This window comes from Choloepus didactylus, chromosome 1 (assembly GCF_015220235.1).
Source record: "Choloepus didactylus isolate mChoDid1 chromosome 1, mChoDid1.pri, whole genome shotgun sequence".
Lineage (NCBI taxonomy): Eukaryota > Metazoa > Chordata > Mammalia > Pilosa > Megalonychidae > Choloepus > Choloepus didactylus.
The window spans coordinates 145,906,820-145,928,110 of record NC_051307.1 but is presented as its reverse complement, the minus strand read 5'-3'; the positions used below and the strand labels follow the sequence as shown (position 1 = coordinate 145,928,110).

The following is a 21,291-nucleotide window of genomic DNA, read 5'->3' as shown; positions in this document are numbered from 1 at the left end:
CTTTGCATTATAGGCTTTCAGTGAAAAAGACATACACATGCACCATGGGCCAATAAGTACATCAGAGACAAGAATTTAGTCAGGATGTTACTCAATTATATGAGCAATTCCTGAAGAGTTGGGGGAAAATGTTTCTTTATTTGGACTGGAGCATAGTCAGATTAAAAGTGTAGGGGTTCTGAATGCTTTTTGTTCCAGCCCTCTCTTCGATTGCAACAACGTGAGTGTCTTGTCTGTGCTGGTAGATTATTAACAGAGGTTATTGGTCTCCATGGCAAAGCAGTTGCTCTGAACGTAATCTCATTTATAGGGGTAAAAAGAAAAAAAAAGCCTTCAGGTCAGGGAGAATATATAAATGACCAGCGAGGTTCTGCTATATTGGAGAGCCTGCAGCAGCTCCAAGGATACAGTTCGCAGGCTGATTTGGCCCTCAGGTCCAGAGTACGGATTGTATTGGGGACAGTTATTAGGACACTGTGGTGGGAAACCGTGCAGAGGCCCCGTGAAGGAGGCAGAGAAGCCTTTTTAACTCAGGCCGATATTGTGCTTCGCCAGCATGTGTACTGGGAGCTGCGCCAAGTGCCTGGGGGGCACCCTCATCCCCCTCACCGTGTTTGCCTTCCTGGCCAACATTCTGCTGTTTTTCCCTGGAGGAAAACCTATAGACAACAACGACCATCTATCCGACGAGATCTGGTATTTCGGCGGAATATTAGGCAGCGGAGTCTTGGTGAGTAGGGAAGCCTTAACGTCCCCTGATGGGGAGCTTTCCCCACCCTTTTAGAATCAGGGACTTATTGACCAGAAGATATTTAATTGCTCACAGAAGCCCTGGCATTGCATGATGAAAAGCCAGTGTCTTACCTCTCCGCACTCTGGGTTAGATCTGTCGAGGACACATCCAATGAGCTTACTAAGTAATGAAGCTCCAGGCTTGGGCTGGCAGTTCTTACGGGTCAGTTGAGTCCCATACGCCAAAATGAAGGTGACATTTATACTTATGTATCCTTTATTATAACCTTTATTTATAATTCTTTATTATAACAACATAGTGCCACATAAACAGAACAAAACGAGAAAACCCTCCTCTTTCTAGCAAATTGATTGACTTAAAACTACCGATAGAAGCAGGTAGTTTCCACTCATGTACTAAAGATTCCTTCTTTACCCCACGGTTGCAGCAGAGGTTGGGAATCTCCAGTTTAGAGAGAAGGAGAGAGAGAGAGAAAGGGACTCATTTGATATGACACTTGAGCAATTGAGAACAAATTTTCTTATCCTTACCCCAACCCACTATCTAAATGGAAACTCAGTGTCAGATCTTGAAATTCTGCCTCACTGAAGCTGAAGTTAGTGAGGGCTAATGGCACCTCAGTTCTCAATAACACTGGCCATGTTCCCCTAGTTCTCACCGTCCCGTTGAGCTGCCAAGCCCACATGGTGGATGTGGCTCCTCACACAGCCAGGCAGGCGTGCCCTCTCCCCCGCCCCGACTTCACTCCCCAGACCCACTCAGGTTCTTCTCTCGCTCGTAGATGATCTTCCCCTTGCTGGTATTCTTGGGACTGAAGAACAATGACTGTTGTGGGTGCTGTGGCAACAAGAGCTGCGGAAAGCGATTCGCGGTGAGTTTCCATCGGGGACAGCTCCCACCACTATTCCAAGTGCGCGGTCTGTGCTAAGCAGCCTGGGGACGGGGACGAGTTACCAGCTCCAGGCAGGGACTCTGGGGACAGCCGGTGCAGGGATACAGATGAGATTCTTTCTGCTGAGGCAAAGTAACCTTTTGAAATACTGTAGCCGTCATGCTTACCGGGTGGGGCAGAGCTGGAAAATTGGAGCGTGTGGTATAAAGAAGGCAGGCTTGGAAGAAAAGGGATGGCGGCTGCAACTCTCCCTCTGCCTCTAGAAGGCCATGAGACCTCGGGCAAGGGCTTCCCCTCTCTGGCCTCAGCTGTAAAGCCAGCGGCTGAGGACAGGGTAACCTTATCTCCTCCAAGTTCCCTAAACCTCCCTATCTACACTACTGCCAGGTCCATGGTCTCTGTGACCCAGCACCTCCCCACTTCTACCCAGATTCTGCCTCCAGACTTCTGATTCCTTTGCTGTTGGCCATCCGTCTTTCAGTAGGTGAGCTAGAAAGATTAGGCATCAATATTCCAGAAGTGAAGTGGAAAGAATGCTGGATTAGAATGCAGGAGACACGAGTCAGGTCCCATTTCTATAAGTGGGTAAGTCGCTGCACTGCTGTCTCCCTCCTTTTCCTCACCTGCAAAATGAGGAGTTGGCAAATCAGAATTTCCCAACTATGGGACAAGCTCTGGAGATATATAGATGTGCAAATATCTTTCAGTAACAGGAAGTTATTCCCTTTTCGATTCTCCTTCAACCTGTTAGATTCTATCCAGAAAAAAAAAAAGTTTCATTTTTGTGGAAAATGTGTCTTTAACATTTCTAATGCTTACTAAGCTCCCTTTTAACAGAGGAAGGACAGGCCTCAGGCACCAAGCCTGTAAGCAACATTATTTAACTAAAATTCAACAATATTTTGTTTGTGTTTATGAATGATTCTAGGTTTTCATTCATTGTAGTGATATAAATTTATTTGAATAAAATAGGGAGTCGATTTAAAGAAAAATACTAAGTAAGAATTCAGGCAGTATACTGATGTGGCAAAAATAAAGAAGGCAGAACTGGAATTACTGGGCTGGATGACAGGTCAGGCTGGCTCCTGCTGAAATCCCCTGTGGTTCAATTGTCCATCTAAGGACTCAAAAACTCCCCAAAATGAACTGTACATGTTCAACTTAACTTCTGAAAGGGAAAAGTGTTGCAAAACAATCATTTCTAACATTTCTTTCTCATCATTATTTGCTTATTCATTCCATCAAAAATTGCTTATTGAGCATGTGTGGAGAACTAAGGCTGGTATGCAGTGCATACAATGACAGTTTTCTGTGTAAGATCTAAGATTATTCAAAAAGAATGTTCTCTCCTTCTTAACACCCTCATAAGTCCCAAATAAGCAGGGATATTGTTATTATAACACTTAACATCATCATTTAGAGATGAAAAATTCAACCACAACTTATTTGATATAATTATATAACCTTATATATAGTATATAATATTTTTATATAATTAATTATAAAGGAAAGGAAGAAAGATGTAACTCATTTTCCCTAGAACTATACTCCATTATTCGTTATGGACTTTTGGAAGGTAAACTTGGAGATAAGACTAAAAAGTCAGAAATAAAGGAAATTGAATGAAAAGAAGAGTCGTTGCTTAGAAATCTAATATTTCATTCCTTGATGCTAAGTAGAAAGTTGAAGACTGACCAAAAAACCACAGGTTGTTGTTGTGTGTTATTAGGTTCATTTATAAGCACAGTAAGAAGTGAAATAATATTTTAAGTATTTCTCAAAACCGGTCTTTTTAATTAGACTTAAGTGAAGCCCAGGAGGAACACAGAAAAGTGAAGTTCTTCAAGCACGGTTGAGACAATAGGATCTGAAATATTTGGTCTGCCTAATCGAGTTGTCTGTCTGGGCTCCCTGAATCCCCAGGTGGGATGTGCCCTTGGTGTGAGGAGGGACTGACTCTTCCATATGTCCAGCTGACTGTCCCGAGGGGCATTCTCCATTGAAGGACAGGTTGCTCAGGCTGTAAATCATAGTGCCTGGCCCCGGCTGCCCAGGACCAGGGAACATTCATGGAGCGATCAGCAGAAGGAATTCTTGGGTTTTGTCATTGTTTTGTTTTTTAATTAGCTGCTAACTTTTAAAAACTGAGACATTTCAGAAAAAGCGTCTAAATGTCCTACTTATTCCAAACACTTCAAAAATTAAGCTGGCACCCTCGGGCATGCATCTTGGCACATCAACAATGATCTGACACCATGGCTGACACCAGGGGCCCACACTGGCTGCTCCACTCAATTGAGGTCCCTGTCCTGCCCCATAAGGGCATCAAGTTCCTGTCTCCTGCTTCTGAGCCACATTTCCTTAGTATTCTGAGGCTGTGGAGTACTAAACAATAATCATTTTTAAAGTAGAATATTTACAAATGTTTTGTTAGACATTTAAGCTGCAGCATAATTTGACCAGAACTATAATGCTAAAGATTTGAATTATGTTTCCAAAAGCTCACAGCATTCCTCTCCAGTGTTCAAGGCACAATGGCCTTCTACAGAACATCATTTAAGAAACCCTGCTCAGTAGAAAGGTCTGGGAAGCTGGGCAGAGGAGGTCAAGGGTTGCTCGGATGAATCCTGCTGCTGTCTCCACAGCCTTGCTCACCATCATTTGTTTCCTGACCTCTCTTTCTCCTTTCTCCTTTGCTAATGGCTTTCTGGAATATTCCTCGGAAGTCAATTTACCGTTCTCTTCCTTTCCTTGGGCAATAAAACTAGGGCATAAGAATCTAACTAGAAGCAGGATGTAGTAACTATAGAACTAAAGCAAGACAATGAGCTAGAAAAAGTCTTGAGATCGCCTAATTTATGGTTTCATGGCAATGCTGAGAAAATGAAGGCAGGCTTTCCTCTGAGGAGAAGCAAGACCTCAGTCCCAACCCCAGTGGGCTGTGTTCTTGCAAATAAATTAGGCCAAGTGAGGGCCAGGAAGAGTGAGTCTATGGCAAAAGTGGTGTGAGTCAGGTGACTTCAAGTTGGGCTTTAAAAACCAGACTCAGGTTGTTTTCAGGTTGCTCCCTCTTTCTCTCATGCTGGAGATTCTTGGTGACCTCCTGGCAGCTCTTCTGTGACTGGTCAGAGTCTCTTGCCCTTTAATCTTTAAAAACATTACATTCTCCATGGCCCAATGGGGCTAATTAATGTTATCAATGTATTTGTGCTCAGTATGTACTTTAATTAGAACCTTTTGGGTTGGCCTTGGCTTGACTCAAAGGAGTGCCTTTAATAATGGGACCAAAGGTAGATTGATACAGGAGATATTTGTGTGCAGGCAGGTACTGCAGCATCCTGAAAGCATATCAGGTAGATAAAGGCCCGTCCCAACCCTAGGCAGGGCCAGATGGTTTGCAGGCCTGTTTTGAAGGAAGATCTTGTCTTGGTCTTATTCTAAAGCAGTCTGTGTCAGCACTTCTTCCCGTGCCCAGATCACCAGTGCCCCCTAGGGACGCCTCCTGGGTGAACACTTCTGGGTACATAGTCTTGCAAAGGCCCCTGGAGCCAAAAGCATCGGCTCCCTGGAATCTTTATTTCTGCATTCCCTGGAATGATAACCAGGTTGAGGGAGAGTTAAGAAAGCCAATTCTTTCGAAAGTGTAGATTATCTTGAAGGAAGAAACTACTTCATTAAATGGTTTCTTTGCCTCAAATACTGCTGTAAAATAGATCATGGCAGTTGCCATCTTTCATAAGGACATTGCAAGGACCGGGGTTGGATGGGAATATGTTGCAAAGATTAGGGCACAAAGAAGGGGAGAGAATTGCAACAGCCTGACATATGGAGGGCAGATAGGTCTTCAGTAAATGCTTGTTGGGTGAATGAAGTAAAGGAACACCCAAGAGGGATTTCAGGTGATTTCCATACAGGTTCAATCCTTACAATAACGTCTGAGTTTAGGTATTAAATTCCTCCTTTTATAAACAAGGAAACTGAGGCTCAGGCAAATTAAGTGTCTGACTTTTCTCCCTTCCCCCAGCCTAGCCTAGGCAGAAAATAGAGGACATTCTTGTTTTAAGGGCAAAAGACTTCAGATAATCTCTACAAATACTGCTTAGGAGGAACTTGCATTCCCACTACAGGTGTTTCTCCAACATGTTGTCACTGCCCAAATCCCTAAATACCAGGTCCCTAACCACCTGCTTTTCATGCCTTCCCATCCCCCAGTGCCTTCTCCATCTGCTTCAGCCAAAACAAGCACATATGTGATCAAGAACACACCACTGGGAAGTGGCAGAGCTGGGATCCAATCCCACATTGTCTGACTCCAGAGCCTGATGGAGAGGGAGGTCTTAATGTTGACAAATGATGAATTAGAGAACTGTGATGTCAGGGCATTTTTATCCTCCATGTGCTCTGAGCAACCATAAGAGTTAGCTTATTTGCTTCATTTTTCTCCCCAGAGTTAGGCTCTGTGCATTTGTGGAAAGTAAGAATGTGTGAGGAAATGACAAGTAAAATATTGTAATGTAATATAAGATGATATAAGATAACATAAACATTTTTCAGGTGCTTGTCAATGTCATAAGAAATAACTGCAAACTTGGAAATTGGCAGAAGTTATTACTGGGTGTCCTGTTAGTGAAGTGCTGGGCATTATCTAGCCAACCATCCTACCAGGGGATTATCTGATTTTCTAGAGGTGTGTACCTTTGATTTCCTATTGATTAAATTATCTTACATATTGTAACTTCTGTGAGGCAAGTACTCATTATTGAGCCTTATATTACAAAGGAGGAAATGGAGTATGAGAAAGATTAACCTCTCGAGGCTGTAAGGGCTAAACCAAGACTCAAACCAAAATGGGTCTGCTTGTAACCCATGCCCTTGACCACTACATGACAGCCCCCCTTTTTCTTTTTTTCCCTTGAAATTTTATTGAGATATAGTTAAATACCATACAATCATCCAAAGTGTACATATAGTTGTGTATTCATCACCACAATCAAGTTTTGAACATTTTCATTACTCCAAAAATTATAATAAAAATAAAAGTAAAAAAGAACACCCAAAACAACCCATTACTCTCACCTCCCTATTATTCATTTACTTTTTTGTTCCCGTTTTTCTACTCATCTGTCCATACACTGGGTAAAGGGAGTGTGAGCCACAGGGTTTTCACGATGACACAGTCACACGATATAAGCTATATAGTTACACACTCGTCTTCAAGAATCAAGGCTACTAGGCTGCAATTCAACAGTTTCAAATATTTCCTTCTAGCTATTCTAATACACTAAAAACTAAGCAAGGATATCTATATAATGCATAAGAATAACCTCCAGAATAACCTCTTGACTCCGTTTGAAATCTCCCAGTCACTGAAAATTTACTTTGTTTCCTTTCTCTTCCCCCTTTTGGTCAAGAAGGCTTTCTCAATCTTATGATGTTGGGTCCAGACTCATCCCTGGGAGTAATGTCCCACGTTACCAGGGAGATTTACAGCCCTGGGAGTCATGTCCCATGTTGCGGGGAGGGCAGTGAGTTCACCTGCTGAGTTGGCTTAGAGAGAGAGAACACAGCCCCTTTTTACTATTGATTCATCTAGACCAAGTAAAGCATGTGCATGGTTCAAAAACTACAAAGGAAGCCTCCCATTCCTGACTCCAAAGTCTAGCAGCTGCTCTCCCTAGAGGTCACCACTATTCCCAAATATTGTGTCTCTTCCAGAGACATTGCTGGCCTTTTGTCTGTTTACTTTAAATTATGCCAGTTTGGGAGCTTCTGCTCTCTAATATATTCAATTTTATCTCAATGACTGTTTTTTTAACATATGAAATTTTCTATCATGAAGCCCATGATAAACTGAAATTATTCCATGCCAGTTTTAAGACAGGTAATATCTCTGAGTAGTGAATTTGGCAATTTTTAAGACTTCCAAATGTGAAATAACTTAAAGCAACATTACCTAAGGTTTTCCCTGTTTTGTGTGATGTACCCATTCTGGAAAAGTTATGAAAAAATTTCATTCACTCAGACTTAACTAAAATAAGGAATGTTTGTGTTTGCATTCATTTTTTTGTGTCTCTAAACATTTGCCTGCTAAAATGCTCCAGGGGTGATATCTACGATCCTTTATCAGCTCACACAGCAGAAATGGCACTAGGCAAGTTTCTCCTCTCACTACCAGCCAGTGGTTTTCGAAATCCTGGGTTGTTTTAGCTGAAGGAACCATTTGATCTGTCAGCCTCTTCCTCTGTTTACCATGGGAGGCTGAGGCCAAGAGAATGGGGTGCTGGTGAGGTCGAGAGGGCTGGAGACCAGGTCTCCTCAGACTTCCAAAATGTCTCATGGACATGCAATCTTTCCCTGTCATGAAAGCAATTTTGGATACTCTTATGTTCTTAACAATCAACATGTTGATGATTTCTGACTAATATTTATGACTAAAATTCAGAAAGTCAAATAAGCAAAAAGATACGTCTTCCTTACATGCTGTTTTATTTCTGTGAGAGAACCGATGCCATTCACAAGGAAAATTGCAAATAACAGAGTATCCAGTGCTTTTGGCAGAGTATCCTGGGTGTGTGAGTCTGTGCGATATTGAAGGGGTGGCAGGTTCAGGGCACAGGGCTGGGAGGGAAGAGACCCAGGTTCTTAATCTAGCTCAGCTACCTTCTAGATGTGACTCAAGAAAGTCACAAGTTAAGAGCCTGGGCTTTGGGGAGCAAGTGGCCATGGATTGATCCGAATTCTACCACTTGACTGTTTGCTTAACATAGGGCAATTTACTTAATTTCCAGGGGCCTCAGTTTCTTGTCTGGAAAATGTATATAAAACCCACCTCACAGGTTTGTTGGAAGGATTAGAACAGATAATGCATATAAGCGTGTCATCGAATTGAGCTATTTTTATTCTTTAGCTGAATTGAGCTAAATGGTTTTTGAGACCTCCTCTAACAAGAAAATATAATTCTGAGAATATTTAACCATTTACCTAGTGAAAATTCTGGCTTTTGAAATCTTTTAGCCAGTTTTAAGATGTGAGGGATCCTTCCTTAATAGTATCTGCTTTTCTCTGAGAAAGTCAACTTGTAGAGGATCACATGTCAACCAAAAGTTTCCAGACCACTCAGAGCCTTGCTCTGAAAGGGCAAGAGGTGGCCTTGGAAGAAACTACCCTGAATGTGAGACTACACTTGCTGTATTGGAATGTTCTAGTCATTCCTAGAGTTACATTGGCTGTGTCTAGCTGAACAATAATTTGGCTAGAGGATGGAGGTGGCTCGAAGACAGAGAACTAGCTAGGTAAGCTTTCATAATAATTAAAGCAGCATTTCCCAAAGCGTGTTCTTGCAAGAACTCATGAAAAAAAAAGTTACAGGATCTAATGAGATTGGAAAACTCTGCAAATTACCCTATATACCCAAACACAAGGCAAAACTGAATATAAAATCATCTCTTATTTTCCTTAGAGAATTTTCCCTAAAAAAGGACTCTTTGTCTAACATAAATATATCAACTTTAAGTGATATGCACATATTTAAAATAACGTTATATAAAGTATAAAAGTATTTTAATATATTAATTTTTAAATGTGACTTTTCCTCATCATTTATTTTAAAATATATTCATGCTTCTTTGACATCAATATCTTTGCTACTACAAGAGACAACTTTCGGGTCATTAAAAGTTTTCTGCAGCACATCTTCTCATCCATTCTAGTTTGGACCCAACATTTTTGCACTCATCTATAATGCTGTCAGTGGAAATTTCACTTAATCCACAGTATAAATTCACATAAGGACAAAGACAGCTTTTAAGCATTCCTCTTGCAGGTATATATTAATGATCTTCACAATTTCAAACACTAAGTGTGCTCAATTTTAAATGCCCTTTAAAAGACTTGTTAACTATAAAATCTAGCACTATGAATTATGAGGTCAACCTTCTTAAGAGTAATAAGTCTGTATTAAGCAAACATAAACTATTCTTTCAACTAACATTTTGACTGAAATAGTTTCTGACTGATGTATCTTCCTCAAGCATCACTTGGTTATTGGAAATAATGTCTTTGAGGAAGTGCCCTATTGCTTGGTGGATGGAATAAGGATTTGCCAATAAGGCAATTCCCTCACTTCTGAGGGATCATTTTGGGATAATAACTTTACCTTATATTCAAGCTTATATAGTATGTCCCCTTCTCAGAAGTGCACACATATTAACATATTGTTAAATATTCTTTGAATTACAACAGGAATGCAACCTATTCAACTTTACATAAGCCAGCACTTTCCAAAATTATTCAACTAGATATCCTTTGGAAACAGAGATTGACTGTTCTAACATAAAAAGTTGACCCAAATTTTTGTTTACTTCTAACCTAGATTAAATTCAAACTTGTTCCTGATGGAGATAGTGGAGTTAGTATATCCAAAACACAAAAATTAAGGGGAAATATTTAAACAATGAGTAATATGAAAACTTGGTCCTTGAAAACATTCAGCAAATAGTTGTTTTGGTGCCTAACATAAGCTAGGAAGAAAAAAAAATCATACAGACAATGATAGGGGCGAAGCTATATCCTAGCTACTCCAAATAATGCATTGTCTGTCTTCAAGGAGCTCCTAGGGGGAGACAGGAACTAATGTGTTATAGACACAGTGACAGATGTTTGTACAGTCCAGAGTGTGAAGGGTAAGAGGCATGAAGCAGGGAGTGGTCAGTTCTACATTGGAAGTCAGAGATGGCTTCAAGCAGAATCTTGGAACGTTGTATCAAAAATGCATTTATATATGATCAAACACCAACTAAAGTGGGACTCCAGTGTTATATAGATTCCAATCTCCCAGTCACAATCAGGTCCTCTCTACCCCCAACTAAGCCCCTCCCCCAAAACATATACTGAGATAAAACCATTACTAATAAAGGGAAGGGGAGAGGAGAACTACCTGCCAATTGTCTCCAATTTTCATAACAGACCTTTAAGATAGGTTTTATCACATCCATTTTTTAGATGAGTAAACTAAGACCCTAAGGGTACGTTCGTTATGCCACGTCATCGCACAAAGAGAAAGTAGCTAGCAGTACTTTGCACTGTACCTTCAAGTCACCAAAGTAATGAGGTGATAATTTTCTATGTCCGTTTCCAAAGTTATAAAATGTTTCCACTCTACTCTTAATTACTGTTTAAAAAGAACATTGCAGAAGTTAACATCTCTGGGCCTTGGGTTAGCCTGGATGGGTCTGAGATTCATTCTGCATTTCATATTCCATAATCCTATTTCAATTTTATAATCTAACTAGAAAAGAAGAAAGATGCTAGACCAATCTATATTTTACTAATCAATAAGTTATGTAAAAATATGTAGAAAAACTGGGATTGTTGGGATTGTTTAACCCAAAGAAGATAAAATGTTCAGAGGGTAGAAGGAATGGAGAGATATTTTAAGGAGAGGTTGGACTTAATTTGTTTGGCTTCAAGGAATGTAACCGGGATTGATAAGGAGAAATTTTAGACTTCTACTCTTTCTCCTATGCAGAGTCTGCCTGCCACGTGAGATTCCACAGTGACCTAGCCTCAGCAGGATGATTGGACCAGAAAACTTTTAAGATCACTGCCAATTCTAAGACGCTTTGTTTCTATAATGGATTGGCCTTACAGATTAGTCCTGTGAAGGAGATTTTTTCCTTAAAAAAAGTTAAAAACCATAGATCAAAGACATCAAACCAAAACCTCAGCACTTCAGTTATCAATAATTAGGTAAATTTAAGGATAGGGGTGAAGTGGGAACATGAGACACCAAAATTCATTCTAGGAAACCCCACAGGCCTCGTCTGTTCTGAAGACTGGCTACATCCTGTAACTTCCTTGTAGTCGTCATGTTCAATAACAGGCTGCTTAGGTTTGCTTACGCCCTCTAGAGGACCTTAAGAACCTGGCTGACTCTCTCCTTCTCTTTCAGATGTTCACCTCTGCCATATTTGCTGCAGTTGGAATCGTGGGTGCTGGATACTCATTTGTCGTCTCAGCTGTGTCAATTAACAAGGGTCCTAAATGTTTCATGAGCTCTAATAGTACATGGGGCTACCCCTTCCACGACGGGTAAGGCTACACCCTGCAATGCTCACATGTCACCACAAGGGGCATGGGTGGATAAATCCCCCAAGAGAGGATACTGCACATAATGTCATGTCGTCTTCATCATAAAAATCTCAGGCATGTTGCTCCTTTGAGGCAGAGCTGGAGATGGAGTAGAGAGGAGTGAAGTTGCACCAGAGCTTACCTTTAATTGCTCTTTTGACAGGCACCAGGAGAAATCACTGAATGAGGGCACCCTCAGCTGACATGAGGGAAGGAGGATATTTGTGGTGTTACCACTCACGCCCCCAAATTTTTATTAGCAGCAACAATAGGCAACTAAAAATGTTAATAAATAGAGAGTGGTGGCTTCCATTACAAATCTTAAAATGGAAAACAATAAAGATTACTCGCTAACTGGCTCAAAACATTCACCATACCCCAGATTGCTTATAATTAAACAATCTTTTAAAGTGCAAATTTACAGAAAATGACATTGAAACAATGTAGGTTCTTCATGAGAGTTCATGTTAATAGAACACATTACACTAGCACAATATTTTTATGGTATTTGTAGTTTATAAAGAACTCGTTTTTCCCAGATGTGTAGCTTACACTCTTCAGTAACTACAAGAGGTACTCAGCCAAAGTGGCTCTGAGCAAAGTTTACCTTGCTCAAAATCACACAGCTATTTAGGTGGCAGGGGCAGGGCTCACACTCATGTCCTCTGACTTTGTGTTGCACACCCTTCTGCAGATGTTACATATCCGTCTGTGGCTCCAGTGCAACCCCTTTGCCACCTGGCACACTTTCACCAGCATTCCACAGTTTCCTAACATCCTGGTTCCTATCTTCTGAGATAAGAATCCACATTCCTTTTAATCTTATCTCCTGCTACCTGCTCTAAACCTTCCCTCTGACTGCAGACGCTCGTCTTGAGTTTCTTATAAAATAATCAAACCTCCTGTTACTTTAGCATCTTTCATTTAACAAAGTGCTTCCACCCACAGTGTTTGATTTGAACCTGACAAAAAGTTCACAAGATTATTAACTCTCTTTCAGTGGTAAGATAGCAGAGGCCCAGAGAGGAGAAGTGACCAGAGGAATATCGTTTCTTAATGACTGAAGCCTGATTTCAAGTTTACTGGCTCCAAATAATAGTGTACTTTCTAGAACACAATTTATATTGATGTGTTCTATTTCCTTTTTGCCTAAATTGCAAACTAGCAAAACTCATGGACCTCTATGGGCTTCTGTCCCCTATTCTTTTTTTAACTGTAATATGGATTCTTTTTTTCTATCAGATCCCAGTATATAAGCATTGCAGCAGTTTGTGTTATAGCTGCAAACCTAATACACATACAGCAGCTACTTAGTGAGTAGAAAGGACCAGTCGGTGGCATAATCCCATGCAGGGGGACTTAGGGCAGTTGTCACTCTTCCCTTATTACCAAACAGCTGCTGTTTCTTCTTCTCCTCCTCCTTCTTTTTCTCCTTCTTCATGATAAGCGTTAAGTGCTTTTACATGCATAATATCTTTTAGTCTTCCTAAGGAATCTGAGAAAAATTCTTACCCCTGGAGGAGACAAAAGAAGTTCAAAAAGGTTAATTTGCCAAGGTCTCCACAGTTACTAATTAGTAGAAGGGGAATTCAAACCAAATGCACTTTGTCAGGATCCTACTTTATTCTGGGACCTGTCCCAGACGTAGACAAAGAAGGATAGACGTGGATGAGCATATGGTTAAGATGACAATGTCACAGCTCCTCACAAAGCAGAATGTAATTACATGGAAAGGGGAGTGTGAGGGAAACTTCTCCAAGAAGGTGAAAGGGGCCAGTTTTAGAGGATGAGCAGAAACTCACCTTCCAGAGAGGGAGGGGACACACACTTCAGGCAGAGAAACCAGCAAGTCCTGGTGCAGCTGTGAGAAAACCTAACATGCTCAGAGAGTGTCAGGACACCGTGTGGCCTTGAAGCTCAGGCAGAATGTGGGGGAGAGCAGAGGAGAGAGACAGCTCCTGCCAGGGGTGAGACGGAGAGGCGGGACGGACCAGCAGCAGCAGAAGACTTCAATCAGGACCGGATGTGACCAGTTTGGAAATTTAGGATGATCCTGATGGTAGTGATATGGAAGGTGAACAGATTGGCTCTGTACCTGAAGAGAGAAAGAAAAGGAGGAGGTTGAAGTATAATCCAGACCAGATAATGAGAATTTCTAAGGCAGTGGAATTGGGGCTGGGGAGAAGGAGACAAATTTCAGAGACTGTCTTTGATTAGGTGTGAGGAGAGAGGGGGAGATTTCCAGCTTGGGTGCTTCTTTTGATGCCACAGGATTTAGCTCTGTTTTCCTCAGAAATGTTTATTGGTGATAATACTGTAAGAACAAAGACAGTTAACTTTTTCTATCTTGAGAATCACACTGAAGTAGCATCCTAGAAGGAAAAAGAAATCAGAGAGACTTTGGTAAGTGCCCTCGTGGCTTCCTTTGAAGTAGAACCTCCTTCCGTTCCAGGTCTTCCTTTCTGAGACAATTGCTCATCTCTACCTTTTGACTTCTCCCTTGACCTTGAGCTGCTGAAAGGGAAGCAGCTTGCATAGGGCATCAGGGCAGCCATGGAGGGAAGGCCAGAGAAAGCCAAGGAAGTTCAGCAGTGAGCAGAATCATAATGAAGCATAAGATGCCCCTGCTTCAGGCTGCAACCCTTTCTGCTCCCAGGGCAGAGAGTTCTTTATTGGGGGGAGCAGTGGCTTGACCCCAAGACACGGAACTGAATACATAATGTCCTGCCTGGACTCTCAATTAAGAAAGCCTGAATTTGCACTGCAGAAACTACTTATTAGCAATGAACTTCATATGCTGTTTGCAAACAAATTCTCAAGAGCTAAAAAAGCACATTGGTTAGGTGATGTTGGATCATGCTCTGTGTTCCAAGCTCTCATGAAGCTGGCAACACTTGGCAAATGTTAGGAATCAGCTCTGCCCTTGGGATGACTCAGGCTCCAGACTCACTTTTGCCACATACAAGTGGTGTGATCCTGGGCAAAGCATTCATGTCTCAGGCTCTTCATCTGTGAAATGGGGCTAACGGCAAAATCTGCCTCACAGGTTCAGGTGAGGGATAAATAACAAACAGCACGCAGCACAATTCCCATCACATACCACTTGATAAACAGTCTTATTATTCATTATTATGAATGTAACTCATTACTATGAATAGAATCAGTTATGATGAATTAGAACTTTCCAAAATGCTATGCCTTTGTAACAATTTTGTGATTTAATTGCAGCCCTTTCAACCAACCACAATATGGTTCAGAGAAAATAATCTCTTTATCATGGTATTGATAAACTCTCATTGACAAACTATTATAGATGTCAAATTGCATAATTAAATCATATTTCAAATATACTAAGGGGATATAACTACATAAATAGAGGGAATTTGTGTGATGATTAAGAACCCTGGCTTTGGAGTCAGTCAGACCTGAGATCAAATCTGGACTTTTTCATTAACTAGCCTCAACATCTTAATCTGTAAAATGGGGATATGTTCATTCATTCAGTGAATATTTACTGACGTCTACTCAATGCATGGCATTTTTTCAGCAAAGTAGGATTAGGAAAGATGATGTATGGAAAGCCCCTAACCTAGTACCTGGCACCTGGTCAGGACCCAATAAATGACAGCTGCTGCTTTTTATTACACACCCTCTGGGCTGGCCCATCCTGAAGAGAAGACAGACAGGTGGACAGATGATGACAGACAGGGTCATACATGCTCTGTTCGAGAGAGATACCAGGGTGCTGAAAAGTACAGAGGGGGTCCCCAACCTAGTCTTAGGGCAGGAGTTTCTCCTGGAGGAGGTAGCTGGGCAAAGTGAGTCAGGCAAAGCATTCAGGCTCCTTCAGCAGCCTTTGTCACTAGTAGGAAGTCAGTTTTGAGAAATCCATGGTTTTCTACTCCAATATTGATGCAATTACTGCAACTCAGGCAGAAATGCCCTTCAAAATAATTGGATGATTTACAAAGTCAGTTAAATAGGTTTAAACTGCCTCAGCACTGCTCGCTCCACAAAATGTGAAAATTTGATTAACTACCAGGTCCATGAAAAATTAGGGATCCCTCTCCCCTCTGGCTTGGAGTGTTCAACACAGCAATTAACCGCACATGCAATACATACTACTTTCCTGGGATTTCTGAGTCTTTTGGAGCCAATGTCTTCCCCTGGGAGTTGAGGAGAAGAGAAGGGCCTGGGACAGCCATCTGCAGTGGTTGGTGAGGAGTGGGCAGCAGCAGGAGCAGGACTGAGGATGTTCTCTGAAAGCCCAAACTCCTTCCTTGCTGCCAAGTCCCCCTCCATCTCGTGAACCTTTCACAAATCTCACTACCAGGAGGTGCTGTAGCCCCACCATTGTGTAAATTCTAAGAGAGAGAGAAAGAACTCAGGCTTACAATGACTTCATCTTGAGGTCTTTTCTTTATAAAATGTGCCAAAAAGTATTGTATCTTTATAACATCATAAAATCACCAAGTTTACAAATTGTAAATATGTAAAGGACTATGTGGAGAAATGCAGAACACAAAGATGGGGAATTTGATATTTTTAAAAAAGTACTGAAAAGAAGAGTTGCATGCAACCCTACATAGGGTGTACTTCTTAGTGAATTCTCACAACAGGTGGTTCTTGCTTAGCCCATTTTACAGATAAAGAAATGGATTCTACGAGAGGTTAAGTAACTTGCATGAGGAATACACAGCAAGTAAGAGGAATGTTTGGATTCAAACCCTGGTTCATCTGAATCCAAAAATGCCAGGTTCTTTCCATTAGACCAGACTGCTTAGATTAAGGAAAAAAAGAAAGAAAGAAACAATGGTAACAATTATTGAACACACACTACATACTAGGCCTTCTTCTAAACATTTTCCTCATATTAACTCATTTAATCTTCATTATAACCTATGACATAGATAAAGTTATTCCCATTTTACAAGTAAAGTCACAGTGTTTTTCCACAAGGTCACACAACCAGCAAGTGGTGGCTGGGGCTGGAACCCAGTCTTGCTCCAGACCTTAGGCACTTATTGAAAGGTGAATCAGTACTATAAACAATGTTTTATTTTTAAATCAAAAGCAAATTCTTGTTTCTTCCTTATTTCTTCTGCTCTGTTAAGCACGGGGCATCTTTCACCATTTCAAAGAATTTTCAAAATCTTCATAGAGAACGTATTTAAGCAAATGTGTACTGACGTACTAGAGAATTCATCAGAAATGGGGGTCATCGTCAAGATCTCAAAATAAGGTAGATGTTAATTTAGTAGCCAAATGGACAGTTTTCCACTGAGTCCTGAAATGACGGAGGAAGTATAAGGGAGGGAGAAACTGAATTATGAGTCTAAGAATGTAAGAAGGAATGATAATAAACAACAGGATTTTACCCACTTTGCCCTCATTTTTGTCTTAAAGGTATACTTCACTTTTCTCCTTCAAGGCATGATGGCCTTTATATTGCATTGGACAGATGTTTCTCCTAATTCAAAGTTTATGTAAAATAGGGATTAAGGCAGCATTATTGCTTCCTTTTAAAGAAAATTATTAAAATCATTTTAGATGTGGAATCCCTACAAGTTAATAAAAATACAGTTGAATGAAATTCACAGTTTGGTTAATATTAGGCCTTTAAAAAGTCAGGTTCCTCTCTTTGACCACAGCACAATTGTTTTTTCCATGTCTTCAAATGGCCTCTGGACTTGACAGCCAATTTGTCAAAAGTCAAAAAGGCCTCTAAGACAATATCTAGGATAAAGACTGTGAACATCTGTGAGATTCTGCTGTTGGAGAGGCTCCATTTTCCTGGTCCTATCCTAGACTGTGAACTTACCCATCTTCTTGGTGGGCTCACAAAAATCGTCATCACTTACTAGCTGTGTGACCTGAGGGAAAATCACTTAACCTCTCTGTGCCTTAATTTTCTTATTTGTGAAATGTATAAACAAAAGAACCCTAAGGTTTCTATGAGAAATAATTGAATTGATATATGCAAAGTGTTTATGTCAAGGACTGACACATATGATGTACTCAATAAAAATGTTAGAATTTTGAAAAAATTGTTATTGCAGGGTACTTTCCATGGAGCTTATGTTTTGGATGGGGGAAGTATTGCACAAGAGAAATTGTTTCTCATGACTTTCTAGTCTATAATACTGCTTATTTTTTACACATGTCCCCTCCCCTGTGTCATTGACAGGGATTACCTCAATGATAAGGACTTATGGAGCAAGTGCAAAGAGCCTGCTGACGTGATTCCCTGGAACCTGACCCTCTTCTCCATCCTGCTGGTGATAGGAGGAATCCAGATTATTCTCTGTGCCATACAGGTGGTCAACGGCCTCCTGGGCACCCTCTGTGGAGACTGCCAGTGTTGTGGCTGCTGTGGGGTAAGTTGAGGTGTCTTTTGCATCTTTTCAGCCTGCAGGAGGCCAAGTCGGGCTCCCATTGCTGATGGGATGAGAGGACTTTGAGTTTTTCCTTCCTTTTAGTCCATATGACTCACAAAATTTTTAATAATCCTATATTAATTATAAATTATAAAAATACAAAGTAAAAGTCCAAAAGGTCAACTGTAAAATACATTTATTATGAATATATTTCACTGCCTATTGAGTTTTTTGTTCTATAAATTTTAAATTCTATTGCTCTGTATTAAAATTCAGGGGCATTTAAACACAACTGGGTGAAAAAGAAAACTACAAGTTAGTAACTGACCAAAACAATTTTTACTAAAGCAGTTAAGAATATTGAGCATTTAAATCTTGTAATTCATCCAAAATGAATTCATATTTGCTAAATCAGCTAAACCATTTCAAACACCAATATTTCTGAATTTTCTGCTTTTGCCCAAGAGAGAGTCATATATTTTGGCTAGGTGGTACATTACAAATATTTTAACTCAGTGGTACATTTATTTACTCTTTGAATAGACACTAGTTTACTAAATCTGAGGATAATCTGTCAATTTTAAAACATGTTTGTGGGTAACAGTACCTTGAATCTTTTCAGTGAGTTTCATTTATTCAGGTACTACATTTCAGCAATCTTAATGACTGAATAAATGATAGTAAAAAGATAGCAGATGGATTCCACAGTTATCAGAGTACAGACACTGAAAAATCACAGAGGGTGAATGTACAACACCAGGATTTTTTTCTTTTTTTCCCCAAATCTACTTAAAATTTCAAAGAACAGTACAATGAAAACCAGTATACTTTCACCTAGGTCCACAAATTGTTACTATTTTGCCCCTCCCCCAACCCTTTCTCTTTCTAAACTATTGGAAAGTAATTTGCAGATGTCATGAAATTTCACTTCTAAATACTTCTTTGGGCGTGAGAGCTGCATTTTTAAAAACTCGGTCTGCTGAGGATTTCTTTCTTGTTGGCAGCTTGCCTCCCGTACAGTCGATCAGCATTCCTCCCCAGCAGGACACAGTGCAAAGCCCTGGGCTCCCCGCCTAGTTCCAGAACTTACCAGCTTAGGGTCCTGAGAACACTGCCTAACTTGTGTCTCAGTTACCCAGCCCCCTCTTGCCTAACTCCTAGAGAAAGTGTGTGGATCAACAGCCATCCTTCAGGCAGCAAGTACTTATTAAAAGCTTCCCTGAACTTAGCACAGTCCTTAAATGAGGTAATAGGTGGGAGTGTGGCTAAAAATATAAAGGATGAGACCTAGTTTGAATGCCAGCTGTGTAGTTGGGGAAGTGAAATGCCCCCACCTATTTCTTTGTCTGTAAAATGTGGTTTAAACCCTACCTCCTAAGGTTGCTGAGGGCTCACCACAGGGTGATAAATATGTGTCCTTTTTAACGATTGTAAGGTTCCTTGGTAAATGGTACTGATTATTATTTACTGAGAGTATAAAGATCAGTGAAGTACTATACCTTCAAGGAAAGGAGCCCTGTCTCTCGATCCGCTTCCCTGGGTTCAAGTCCCAGCTCCCCTACTTATTAGTGTATCTTTAGACGTATCGCTTGATCTCTCTGTGCCTCTTATCAAAATTATTTCTAATAAGAAGGCAAAATAAAATGATGATTCAACTCTTCTAACCTAAACACAGGGAAATGACAGATTAAAGCTCTGAAACAAAGTCAGAAAAATATAGAAAAATTGAGCAGGGGTAATAGTGAGGGAAAGGGTGTGACGTGGAGAAGGGGAAGGTGGAAGAGAAAGAAAAAAAGACATTGTAATTAATTAACTTTTTCCACCCTCTAGGGAGAAGGACCAGTTTAAAACTCTGCGATGAGCTGCTCTACGACTACAGCATGTGGGAAAATATATTAAACTTATTCTTCTCTTCCGGGTGTTGTCAATTCGTAACTGCTTCCTAACTGACAAAGCTGAGCGAGGGCAAGGTTATTCCTTCTCCTTCTCTATCTGCTTTGCTCAAGTTAGAATTTTATGTCATTTTCAAATATGAAATAGTCTGGCCACTTAAATTAGGTATATAAATCTTTCAAATCAGCTTCCTTTTAGAAGTTGAAAGCAGGTTCAAAGCAAATTTTTCATGATTTCCTCTTTAAAATTGAAAAATATGTAAAGTCACATGTACTGACACTGCTTCTTTGTATATAAAGATGTTTATAACTTTAGAAAGGTTTACATAATTCAAATGGGAAAAATACATTGAAAATGAGAAACAAAGACCAATTTTTATTTTCAAGATTTATGGGAAAAAAGAATTATTTATGCATCATAATTTTTTTTTGGTGTTTTTATTGCTCATTCGTTTGAGTTATTTGTAATTTATCTTTAGAGTTTGCTATTGTTTGCCAGGGTTAACTTTTATATATTAAGTTAAATTCTAAACTCAGAGGTAATATAATAAAAATTGTTTGTGTTTTGGGAGGAAGGGGCAAAAGATGGAATGAACAACATCTTCTTCCTAACTTTTCTACTAAATGCTTCCCTTGAGCAAACAAAAAACAAAATGTTTAAAACAATTGATTTGGGAAATAATTTTGTCAGCTTATTGCCCAGGATTAAGTTAATATTATTCATTCTATATGTTATATTAAGATATTAATTTTGGTTTTATGAGTCAGACAGTATATGGAGTCAAATCCATTTTGTTGATTTGGATTCAATCCCTACTCCACCACATACCAGCCTGGTGATGCTGGGAAAGTTCCTTTTTCAGTCTCAGTTTCCTCATGTGTAACAGGACTGTTGAAAGAAAATCAACCATCCAAGAAAGTTTAAAGTTACTCAAAGATGAAACAAGGAGATGTGCGATTGTCAGCATGACAGATGCGCAATAAGAATCTCAGAAAGAATAATGAGCTAGAGAGTCTCACCTCTATATCTGCTGAGAAGGTAGGCTACACTGTGTAAGTCAGGCACATTGAAAGCTTAGTTTCACCAATAAAGCAATACCCAGTGCCTACTGTGTTGGCACTAAAGACACCAAGTTATGCTCCATGATTTTACCCTCATTATATTATGAACTCAGAGATCTTATTGGCACCTGAAACTTAACAGGCAGAAAGAAGAAGACAGAAAAATAGGCACTTAGAATCTAGGTG

At 40.2% G+C, this 21,291-nt stretch overlaps 1 protein-coding gene across 1 annotated transcript; it reads left to right on the top strand.

Moving 5' to 3' along the window:
• Nucleotides 1-318: 318 nt before the first annotated feature.
• Nucleotides 319-20,066, top strand: TM4SF4 (transmembrane 4 L six family member 4). The gene is made up of 5 exons (XM_037827518.1): nt 319-730; nt 1,536-1,625; nt 11,596-11,735; nt 17,962-18,151; nt 19,982-20,066. Exons 1-5 carry the CDS (start codon nt 557-559, stop codon nt 19,997-19,999), a joined length of 612 nt encoding a protein of 203 aa, XP_037683446.1. The 5' UTR covers nt 319-556; the 3' UTR covers nt 20,000-20,066.
• Nucleotides 20,067-21,291: the final 1,225 nt, after the last annotated feature.